Raw genomic sequence first — 12,567 nt, 5'->3', positions numbered from 1 at the left:
ATTCTAGGAGCTGGCATTCTGAGTGAAACAATTTTCATATGATTGACAGTGCACTATGAGGCATTATTTTAAATGTAATTGATCAGCTTCAAAGTATGGAGAATATTTGATTTTAAAATATTATATGAATCTTCTATGTAAATAGTAATTCAAAGCAGTTGGACTCTTTAAAGGTCTAATTTGACACTATTTTGTAAAATAAACATTAGTAAAACAGTTCCCACATAAATTTTCTTCAATGCAATGTTTTTTATTTTGATAATGTTGAAAATTAGTTTCACTTGCTAGCAATGTGAAAATTTTAAATTACTTACAAAATGAGGATGTGTTTATTAATCCCTTGAGATATTTAACAGAGTATATAATGCAATTATAACTAAATATAATTATATATTTATAACTATAACTAACTATTTTAATGAAATAGCAGTAAAGGGTGCATAAAATGAGACTACTCAGCAGTTCTTCATTAAGTCCACCTTGAACTACTCAGCTATAAAGGCATCAGAAGGGGCTTAGTGGAATCTGCAAGTACAAACCATCATGGCAAAAGGATTGTTAATATCAGGTTTTATTTTAACAGTCGATGTAAATATTGCATCCCTGTGTAACAACTAAAGTGTTCTGGAAGGTACTGATGTTTCTGTTGTTACTTGCAACTGTGTAATTAATTATTCCATCTTATAGTTTAAATGCTGTCTTATATATACTGGAATGCTTCATCAGAATTAAGGTCATGCAATTCTGTTCCAAGCCAACAGAAACTATGTTAGTATTTTAGATGCCTGCATGATCCTGTTTTAGTCTCCTAAACTGTGTTAACCTTGAATTGTTCACTGACAGTGCTCTGCATCCTGTGGGAAGGGTGATCGTGCTCGCTATGTGAGTTGTAGAGATGCTCATGGAGAGATAGCAGATGAATCTTTGTGTGCTCATTTACCACGACCAGCTGAAATTTCAAGTTGCTTTAGCATCTGTGGAGAGTGGAAAGTTGGAAATTGGTCTCCTGTAAGTATTAATTGTAACAATTTTTTAATGCATGTGTTTAGATTATTGGCCAAGTCTTTGTTTAGAACTTGAGAGTTCTTTTTTTTTTTTTTGCAAGTGTGATTGAAATTGCATATCTTGAAAAAGCAAAGTATATGCTTGTTCTTGTCAAAAGTAAATATAAATGTATTTGTTTATTAATTATCAATGTTCTGTGACAAACACTGTGTTAATCTTTTGGTCAGTGCACAGTTACGTGTGACCGTGGAACAGTAACAAGACAAGTCATCTGTGTTAACTATCATCAGCAAATCAATGAGAATTACTGTGATCCTGAAGGCCGACCTCCTAAGGAACAAGAGTGTAGCATGCCACCATGTCCACCAGTTTATCATCATGTTCCAAAAATACATGACCATCCAAGCCATTTTCCAGAAATAGGTTACCTCCCAATACACCCTCCACAAGACAATTTAAACCAGCGGAACCGTCCTTCTGTGGGAGGATATCAATGGAGAACTGGACCCTGGGGAGCAGTAAGAAATTCTTTAGCTTATATTAATTTGTTCTGTCACGTGTGTTAAAAGTTTTAGAAATGTTATTGCAGTGCAGATTTGGTCAAGAGAGCAGCACAATCATTTAAAAAAGTATTGTTATTCTTGTTCTTATTGTTATTCAGAATATATTAAATTCTAAGTGGAATTTTTCTGTGATTTCAAATTTAAAATACTTCTACATAGTAGTCATTTTTATTTGAAAGTTAAGGTTTAAAACTAAGCTCTTTTAACCAACATATTTGACATTTCTTTGATCATGCAATGGCAAAATGTATGTTTACCTGTTTTGGTAGTGCTCAAGTACTTGTGCAGGTGGATTTCACCGCCGAGTTGTAGTATGTCAAGATGAGGAAGGAAGAAGTGCCAGTAACTGTGATGAGGCAACAAAACCTTTGGAATTGAGACACTGTGATTCTGGACCCTGCCCACAGTGGAACTTTGGGAGCTGGGGAGAAGTAAGAGCATTTCATCTACAAAAGGGAACATTGTTTACCGCATAAGCTTAGAAGTAGAAACATAATTATGTGACTGTGAGTGGAACTGAACACTTTGTTTTTCCTTATTTAAGAGTTTAAAATTTAAAAAGAATGAGTTTCAGCCTGTTTATCTAAACTTTATTCTTTGATCAAATCCAGAACTGTAGTGGAAATATGAGTAATGTAAATACATATCCAAAAGAAGCATCGTGTGAGGCTAAGGATACGCATCAACAAATCATGTAGTTGTACAACATGTATCTTCAGACATAGAAAACTATATTCTGTTACAAAAAGCTGGATTGTATGCAGAAAAACCACAGTGCAATAGCTAGTCTAAGAAGAAAAAGAAACTTTATTCCATGTAATTTCATAGATACTAACAATAGTAACTGCAAGTAATAGTAGCTATTGGGTTGTTGTTACAAATTAGAAGTATGGAGATAGCATCATGCGTCTAAAAGTTGTGCCTGAGTTAGAAAATTTTGATGACACATTTTATATTACTGGACAAGGAATGGTTTGTCTGTGCTGTGTGATGTCATATTTTGACCACACATTCCTGCTCAAATGCTACAGAAAGAGTTTAAAGCTGATTATTTTTGCATTTGTTCTTATCTAACCTCTTGTGATTCTTGCCTATATTTCTTGCTTTTGAAAATCAGTTACTGGAATTGAAAAAAGAAGAAAAATTGGTTGAGTGACTTCTTTATTTTATCCTTTTTCTCCTTGTTTTGGCCAGATTTAGCCATTCAGTTATTAAGGTCTGTCTGAATGTCATATTTTTTCTGTCCATATCCATAGACTTGGGATATGGTTCGTGCAGATGATGCAGCTTTTTCCAAATTTAGAATCATTGAGAATACAATAAAAAGGTTGAACTATTATTGGTTTTAAAAGCTCATTATGAATGAGAGCTGGTATTGAAGAATTGCAGGCAAACAGATACCCAGAGAACACATCCTATAAGTATTTTACACTTAGTCTGTATAAATTGGACTGTGTAAAAGTGTGCCCACAATCTGAGTTTTCTGAGTCTTCTGCTACTGTCTGGCAGGGAAAACTACTTTTAAGACATTTTTCCATCTTTTCCTCTTACTAAAGAGAGGAAGAGATACATGCACACTTCTCACAATTTCTTCTCATTAATGGAGTGTCTGTAGCTGAGACTTTCTGCAGAAAATCACTTTATAAACCATAAACAGGTAGTTTGGTAAAGGTTTTGGTGAGAGAATTACATGAGATTAGACTTGAAGTCCTTATTCTTGAATAGTGTCCAGGGAATATGGAAATAGGCATAGTAAATATTATGATGTACTGATTATTGCTATATCTTTTAGTTTGATGGTATGTGATGATTGTTAATAAAATTATTGCATATAAAATTCTGTGTTTCAGTGTACTCAGACTTGTGGAGATGGAATAAAGACAAGACTGGTGATTTGTCAGCTTCCCACTGGCCAAATGCTGGGTGATCAAAACTGTGAAATTCTAGACAAGCCACCTAACATGGCACAATGTAATGTGCATTCTTGCCCTGGTGATGTTTCTTGGCATCGGGGACCGTGGAAATCGGTACGATAGCATTCAATAATATTTTTTGCTTTCTTGTTTTCTTTCTGTCACTCTATTTCCCATTGTCTTTTAAAAGATTTTATGTCATTATTTTATTTGATAACAGTGAAATAATAATGCATGAGGAATATAGTCTATGTAGTTTTATAAAGAAATTGTTCCTGCAGTCATAGAATTAAATGCGTTCATTCAGTGGGATGAACTGTAATGATGCTCTGTAAAACATCATAGGGAATATATTGAAAATTACCTGAAATCATCAAAGCTGATAACAGTACCTAGCAGGTGCTCCATTTGGAAGGGTAACAATTTGATATGTGTTTAAATTTAAAAGTTTATGCTGTAAATGATGCTATAGTATTTATATTTGCAAAAACACCCTAAATTTTTAGTGCATAACTTTTTTTCCTATAGTATATTTAAATATAAAGTAACTCACATCCATGTATATTATACTCTGTCATGAAACATTTTACTCCATATTACTTGTACATTTGTGTATAAAAGTTTATATTAGTGGTTTTAAAATGGGGGCTAATTAAAGTTATCTATGTATAATTATGTATGTAACTATAACATGTTATTGTCTACATGTCACTGTCTATTAATGTGTAAAAATGCCTACTGTAATCACTATTACTCTTTAAAATTGCCACTAGCAGATTATTAGCGTACTGAAGTAATCATAGCAAGCTCTGCAATATAGAGCACATTATAATTCCCAAGCTGTAAATTTGACAACAATATTGATTATTGTGCTAAATTCTAAGGGGAGTCATGGCAATCAAAGGAGGTTGGATCCAGTTCTGGTTCCATCAAAATCAGCAAAAAATCTGTCATTGACATCCCTGGGAGATGCTCTGGGACAACACTCATTTGGGTTTTTTGGTTAGTAAAATTATGTAATGTGTCTGAATTAATATGGCAGCATTTAAAAAATTGTCTGATTTCAGCTATAACAATTGCTAATATTTATGTAAGCTATTCTAATTTATTGCAAAGAGACTGTAAAATGTGAGTTTTATTTAATGGTTTACCACAGTATCTCTTTCTTCCACTACGCAAAGCAGAGTTTAGGGTTTGTGTTTAGCAGACACAAGAGCATCTTGTTTAGCCAGTTCCCAAATAATTAGCGATGACATGCTAATTAATATTCATCAGGAGCTGAGAAGACAAACAGTGTTCAGCACACAATTGCCTTTGAACTCAATGTTTGTTTTCCTTTTAGATCAAGAATTATTCACAACCTGTTCATTCCCTGTGTAATTCAGTTTGCCCTACTTTAATAGAATACCTGTAAGATCTTGTAAATGTTGGGTAGGCTTAGTTTTATAAAGATTTTCATGTTGGTTTATTTTTCAAGTGACATAAAAAGCCATTTTAATCCTTCAAAAACTAAGTATAGAATGGATTCTATTTATCAGAGAGAGAGGCCTCTTTTATATGTATGATTGCAAGCTGTATGGATGAGCCATAAAAGATACAATTTCATCACACTATTTCATGCTGCAGAAACAAACGTAGCAGATTCAGGAAATAAATATTGAATTTATATTGAATATGCCGTCATTTATATGCTCACATATTGAATATGCTGTCACATTTTAACAATTTAGCTAGTTTGAATGCTGCCAACACAGAGACTTAGCTGGTTTTTGTTGCTGTTTAAACAGAGAAAAATTTATTCATTAAGGATGACTACTAGAAAGGAGCAGTAAAAGCTTTACTCACAGGAATGCTGTTGTAGCTTAGAACAGCTTTCTTTAGCCATGGTTGACTAGTGATTTGTTAGTCTGGCAATAGATCTTGGCCCTGCTTGTCTTATCTTACACATTTCTGGCATAAAATATGCTCTAATATAGGGAACTGTTAATGACTAGATGCTCTCTGGCTGCTAAAATTCTCAAGCCTGTCACATCTACACCTATTCCTTCTCTATAAGATTGCAAAAATCAGAAGAATAACTACTTATATTTTTCATAGGAGTATTGAGTAATATTTCTGTGCCAGGTGAGCAATGCATCGAGCTTTTGTGTCTACTAGTGGGATTCCAGTGTTAAAACCTAAGCAGAAACTGTGATGGAAGACTAGATGATCTTGGAAGTCTTTTCCAACCCCCATGATTCTGTGATTCTAACTTCATCCACTACCTTTCGCTGTATATTTGAGAACAGAGGACATTTATTTTACTATTATTATAGTTATTGATTAATTTTATACAACATAATTAACATAAAACGTATCTTGTAAATCCACAAAAGGGCCCTTGCAAGGAAGGTTCAGTTTATGATTTGAAGCCAGAATTTTGGTTGATGCTTTCTGCAGTTTAGCAGCTGTTGGCTGTTACACTTTATAGTGTCTGTCAGTGGCTGCTGGAGCTGACCCTCACAAAGCTTAAAGGCTGTGTACTCCTCTGCTCCTGGTTTCTGCAGTTGTCCAAATGGATGTGAAGCAAGTAAATCTCAAATTCTAAAGGTTTGTACCTTTGACTTTTATATATTTTCTAAAGATTTTAGGAAGCTTGGGCAGGAATTACGCTTGAGGAATAGAATAAGTTATTCATGTATGAGAAGACAATACCTTCAGGCTTTATGTACTGAGGAAAGTTTGTTCGCATTTTTGGACAATGAAAATTTTGATAAATTTAGGAGTTCTATCTTATTTTTGGCCCCTTGTACTTTTTCAGTGCCTGCAAAACCCCTTGAAGATCCAGGCACCAAACAGCAAGGTTTCTGCTTAGGCAGTTGGTGGTAGCAGTTGGTATTGCCTTGGAAGCTTTGTATTTCATTTGGGCAAGCAATTCTTGTATGAGTGTTGGTAGTTACCTAATTTTATAATGAAAATTTTAACCAGGTATGTCTCAAATTGAAATATGTTTGGTTCTCATCCCTTCTTGTTTCTGTAGAAAGAATAGGTAGCTCCTTACAAAAAATAATTATATTTTGTTTGTCTGAAATGTTTACAAAATAAAGATTTTAATTATTTTTCTTTTTCTCACTCTTAGGATTTGTATGTAATTCCTAACTATTACTTGTGATTTCAGAGAAAATAGGCATAAAAATAATGGATTATTTTCAAAATTACCCTGAAGTCTCAGAAATATGTTGCTGCATTTTCTTACTGCCCCTCAGACACGTAATGTAATAATTCTTTAAAGTGGCTGTCTGTATGGCTTCAGTTTTCTACTTACTTGATCCAGAATAATCTAAGTTCAATTCTGTCTTTGCTGTAGTGGAAGAAATCTGCTATTAGTTTTAATGTATATGAATCTATTTTTTAGAAATAGTCCCAGTTCCCTTCCAGTGTTGTTACTGCCAGGCATCCCATTGACTTCTCCAGGAGCAGAAGCAGGCCAAACTTGCATAAGTAAAATATTTATTTGTTTTCATTTTAATGCAAAAATTCTCGCAATGCATGATAAGTGCCTTCATTCACTTTTTCTAATGTGTAAAAAGTATTTATATCTTTAAAAATAATCTTTTATATTAAAAGGGAATTCAGAATCAGTGAACTTGGTTTTCAAAACCACCTTCAATTTTTTACCTCTACTTCCGCTGCTGCCTAATGTTGAACTTCAAAATACCTCATTGTCAATACAGCACATTAAATTAATATTCCACTGCCTGAAATCTTGATGTTAGCATCTGCTATTCATTTTTTTTAAATTTTGGAAGTGGGAGGGGGGTTTTATCAGAGATAACTGATAGCAGATGTCACTGCCCAAATAATGTCATAAAACAGACTTGGGATAGTGAATTTTATTTAATGTCATTCTGATAAAAATGAAAGCAAATAAGCAAATACTTGTTTCCAAAATTCAAAAACAAAATATTTGTGTAATGTTCATCAAGAGGAAATTTCTCCTTATTGGTGCTATGTTGCCTGTATAGCTTGAAATAATAAATAAGTTATAATGTATGTGTAATAATTTAATTTAATGACTGTGACTTGTGTCTGTGAAAATACAGTTGCATTTTAACCCTTCTTTTTTATGCATGTTGTGTGGCTTTGTGTTTACATTTATTGTGCTCTTTATTAAGGAATGTTAATATTTAAAGCCCTTAAAAAATAAAGGGTGGGACAGGTACTAACCACTTTTGCTGAAAGTGAGATTTTCTTTAACCTGTGTGTTGAAATTAACTTCATATGATACTTTAGTGACATTGTTTTCATAGGGAAACCTCTTATATTTGAACACACACAAAAAAAATACTGTTACTGATAAAAGCAGCAGTTGATGGACTGAAATAGATAGTTGACACATAGTCTTTGATGGTAAAGCTAAAAGATCCTAGCTCCTGAATCTTTTGCTGGAGCTTTAATTTTATGGCTCAGTCCTCTCCCACTTAGTAAGTGACAAAACACAGAGAAGAATGAGGATCGTCATATAATGCTCAACTCTTAATCTCAAAGACATGACAGGGATTTTTACACTCCTGAAACACTTTTGGCTGGAAGAGGTTTGCAGAGCTTTCAGACCTTCCATTTAGAAAGAGGACAAGCAAGAGTGGGACCTAGTAAAAATAAAACCAATAAATAATAATAATAATAATGTCAACACCTCCCCCCAAAAAAACCAAATACCCAACATAAAACCCCAACAACCAGAATATAATGAAAGGGGAAAAAAAAGCAGTGTGTAATACTATGCCTAAATACATAGTCATTTAATGAGAATGGAAGGAATGTAAAGCTACTGGTATATTTATTAGAACTTTTAGAAAAGCTGAAGGGTTCTAGGTGGTTAGATCCTTGTGAAAATGATTCTGAGCTGCCTGCATGTATGTGGTGGCTTTGAAAACCCCAGTGAGAACTCATAAATGTTAGTTTAAAGCGGTTTTGGAACTCAGATTTAAAAGTTATTAAATATATATTAAAGTATTAGCATTTCCAAACATTTTTGAGGGTCAATACATAAATATTTTTATTACCTGGAATGGGTTAGGAAATAAACAATATATTCTGTAGTTCTGCATTGCAGGAGTTCCTAGTCCTTTCTTTGAAAACCAGTAACTGGGAGACTAGTGATTCCCCTAAGACAGGCTGCTCTATTGATGAGTGTGTGTTCTAACATGCAGCTATCTATGGCCCTTTCAGTTCAGTGACAGCAGGATTAAACACTTAGATTTCCTGCTGAATCAGTCCTTCAGAAGCTTCAACGCCTGCATATTTATGTACAGGAAGTGTAATGCTGGAAATATTGTTAGTAAACTGAAAATATACAGAAAAGTGGTTTAGGTTGAAAGGAAACTGGATTTCAACATGTGAAGGTAGGTAAAATGTTGCATTTCTTGTCCAAAATATATAATATTTTCATGCTAAAGTGTTATTTAATATAAATTGAGGGGTTGGTAATTCTTGAAGTTATATTTAGTTAAGTGCCATAGAAAAAGTTATATTTTCTATGCTTCTGAGAAGTGTAAAAAATTTCCGACAATAGTATATTGTGCCAGCATATATTGCTTTGTACTTCCAGTTTTTTAAAGTTCAAATACAAAATCTTAGCTTTTAATCAAATTAAAAAAATGACGTGATATGAAGTAATATTTTTTATAGAGCAGAAAGGCACATAAGCTCATGTATTTGTCATTCCTTTAATTTCTGAGCTACTGTTTTGCTGTTGCTAACATGACTAAAAGTGATAAATCAGAGCTTGCACTTGCTGGGATCCAGCATTTCTTTTGCTCATATTTAGATTTTTGCAAACTCAGCTGAAACTAATTCATCTACTGTTGTAAAAGTGTCTTATGTCTACTTACTTTTGTAGCTGGTTGATTGAAAAGACCCTATCACTTAGGATAATAAAATAAAGTTTTAAATAGTTAAAATATTACAAGAAAAGGCTTTTTAACTGTGCAATCCCTTTGTGGGAATGTAGCTTCCATAGCAGAGATCCTCCATCATATTAAATGTGCTCCAACTTTCATTGTGAAGACCTGTGAAAAAAAATGTCCCTCTCAAGGGGCCAAAGTTACTTTTCAGTGAGAGTGCAGATTATGTCATTCCTGTGCATTTGTTCAGTTTCCCCCAGCTCCACAGGAGGCTGGAGACTAACCTACCTGTGATACAGTCTGTTAAACTGTGTCCAGTTTTTGGGAGCAATAAATGAAATAAATTTGGGTTACTGTTTGGTTTTCATGAAGGTTTTTGAACACAGCTGCTGGATAGACACAGATATATCTGTTGTTCTCTGAAAAATGTGTCCAGAAAGGTAACCATTTAATTCAAAACAGAGAAACTCCTGCATTTCTTTTTGTCATGGTGGATTTCCTTAAGGTCTCCTGTCTCCATTTCTTGATGCTTGCACTTTACTCACTGTCTCCAGTGCTGCTGCTTCGATGTAATTGCTTAAAAGTGTTACTAGTGCAATATGAATGTAGCGTACAGGAAGATGAGTCTTGCTGAAGTCTGGCCAAGTCAGCAATTTGAGATCTGCAATGCTGTAATGGTGAAAGTGCCCGTATGGAGCTCTTGCAAAAGGTATCAAAGGCACAGAGCAGGACTGCAATTTTGTAAATTTGACAAAAAATTATGCTTGTAGGTTATATTTTCAAAAACCCCTAGTGAGAGTCTAGCTCTGTTCCTGATTGCCACTGATTTCAGAATGAAAGGTAAGGCGGAATTGTTTGTTGGGCATGTTGGTTTTGTTTCTTGATTTATTAATATTTCTTTATTTTTAATTGTGATTTGTCTCAGCCATCTGTCTGTTGTATATATCATTCAACTTAAAGATGATAAAAGGTACAGATACCAGAAAAGTTGCTGCAGGAATGCTGGCTAAACACAGCACTTTATCTGTTCTCTAACTTCCAGCAATTAATAAGCTGATCATACTTTTCATTTTTTAAATATATACTGTCATGAATGACAGTTTCAATGTTTCTTGAATGAGGGCTGATGGTGAAGTTCCTTGCAGAGATATGCAGAACCTTCAGTTTAATTTAAGACTGCACATGAGGTAGCTGAGCCTGCCAAATGGCTGCTGAAAGGAGGCAGAAATACCTCTTGGTTTCCTGATTCTCAGGTGGTAACGAGACAAAGAGGACTCAAACCAAGAGCATGTAAGGCAGGAAGAATAACTAGACAATTCAATTTTTACTGTAATTGAGAGATTAAATGGAAGATATAAAGGAAGAGGTAAATGAGATAGCAAATATGGTATGTCACCCCTGTTGAATGAGAACTCATGAACATAGTATTCTTATTTTTAAATTTCCACCCACATTAACATCTCCATAATCTGTTGTTCTTGTCTTCTTGTAATAGCTAAAAGCTCATTTGAAAATCTAATTGTCTTGTGTGAGTCATGTAGGTAAAACAAAGGGAAGGTTGCTGACTGGGAAAGCTCAGTCTCATTTATGAGATTCATGTAGATAGCGTAGGAATACCTGGCACAGTGAAACCTGTCTGAGTATCACAGTGGGTGGGGTGCTGAGCATAGTAACTCATGGGGACTTGTTCTGCCCACGAGCATGGTCTGGTTTTCAAATGCTCTGTAGTTGGCATCAAGAAGGATGTCAGGCTTTAGGCAGTGATGGGCAGAATAGTGGCGTTCATCCTGAGGGGGAAAGACATGGTAGGGCTTTCACAGAAGGACCTGTTCATCTGTTTTATTTGTTCTGAACTTGGAGAAATGTACAGTATTCAAAATGTCAGAAAGGTAGGCCAAATTAAGACTTACTCACAAATCTAACTGGACTGGATAAAAGACATTCTGTAGATGATCATTAAGTGGAATCTCAAGGGTTCTGGTTTTGATTTTTTCCAACAGCTGTGAAGAGTGTGGTTGTTCATCTGACATCCAGGCAGACTGACATTTTCTGGCATTAAGGATACTGCCAGCTGTACTGGACAAAAGAATTTAGACCATGTGCTGTCAACTTAAAAAAATGTCATCTAAAGTTTCTTAGCATCATCAGCAGAGTGTGGCTTCTTCAGATGTGAAATCCTTTTACCTTCAATGTACATGCTCATGGTTCTTTGTTTTAATCAGGATGTTTTTATGCTTTAAAGGAATAGCACATTCCTAGTAGATGCCAGATATATCCTCTCATTTTTCCTTCCTGTTATCTGCATCTATCCTAAAATCTGTCTTTAATTGTCTTTATTTCTCCATCATTCCTGCTTTTTCTGTGTCTGCATGTAGATGTATGTAGCTTCTCATTTCTGTCCAGCTGTTTTACATGTATATATTTCAGCATGCTTGGAAAATGATTATTCAGGAGTTTTTTGTTACCCTTAAGATTAAAGTTGAAACAAAATTATCTAAAAAGGAGTCCAATAGAAGCAGCATTTTTATGGAGCATTCAGTGCTCAGTCCTGACAGAAAAGGTATGACTGGGGGCAGTGACCAGGCTAGATGGCCTCAGGGAGTCATGGCAGTCTCTGTGCTCAGCTGCCACTTGCAAACAGCTGTCAGGTTGTAGTGCAGTGGACTCCAGGGGCTCCTACACACACACTGGGACTGTTTGGACACCACTGGTGTGACATCCCCAATAGTCACCTGGAAGCCCCGGAAAACAATGTGGATGGTAGAAACTTGGTGTGTGCCTGCTTCTCTGCTTATTACACAATCAGAATATGTAGCTAGATTGAAAGGGGGGAAAAAAAAGTGAAAGTCCCTCTTGGGCTGACTAGAGAAAAGAATTTCTGCTGCCTTTTTTTTCTGAGTTTAAAAATTGCAGTATTAGATGATAATACTCTGAGCAGATTGTGCTCTGGTCCATTCCACTCAAGGCAGTAGGTAACAGCAGTTCCTTTGCATAGGGCCTTCCTGAGCTGCTCAGCCGAAGAGAATGGCTTCTGAAAAGTAAAGTTAAAAATGTCCCTCATAAAAAATAATGAGAACTGATTTTCAACAGTATTTTTCATTACAAAAGTCATGTATACTACACCACACTTGTGAGTTTTTAAATTAATAACAAATAATTGAAGTGAAATCGCTGGGGAAGAAAAGTGGTCTTCAAATATAA

At 34.9% G+C, this 12,567-nt stretch overlaps 1 protein-coding gene across 1 annotated transcript in view; it reads left to right on the top strand.

Annotated features, from left to right (window-relative positions):
* Positions 1 to 12,567, top strand: part of ADAMTS20 (ADAM metallopeptidase with thrombospondin type 1 motif 20) — an 88,166-nt gene that overhangs the window by 54,896 nt on the left and 20,703 nt on the right. Inside the window, exons 25-28 of the mRNA XM_066319050.1 lie at positions 844 to 1,008; positions 1,233 to 1,523; positions 1,838 to 1,999; positions 3,419 to 3,595. Of these exons, the coding sequence (XP_066175147.1) occupies positions 844 to 1,008; positions 1,233 to 1,523; positions 1,838 to 1,999; positions 3,419 to 3,595 (795 nt within the window). The remainder of the gene's footprint in view (positions 1 to 843; positions 1,009 to 1,232; positions 1,524 to 1,837; positions 2,000 to 3,418; positions 3,596 to 12,567) is intronic.

Source organism: Sylvia atricapilla, chromosome 5 (genome assembly GCF_009819655.1).
Source record: "Sylvia atricapilla isolate bSylAtr1 chromosome 5, bSylAtr1.pri, whole genome shotgun sequence".
NCBI classification, from domain to species: domain Eukaryota; kingdom Metazoa; phylum Chordata; class Aves; order Passeriformes; family Sylviidae; genus Sylvia; species Sylvia atricapilla.
The sequence above is the reverse complement of the archived record's forward strand: the minus strand, read 5'-3'. Positions and strand labels throughout refer to the sequence as shown.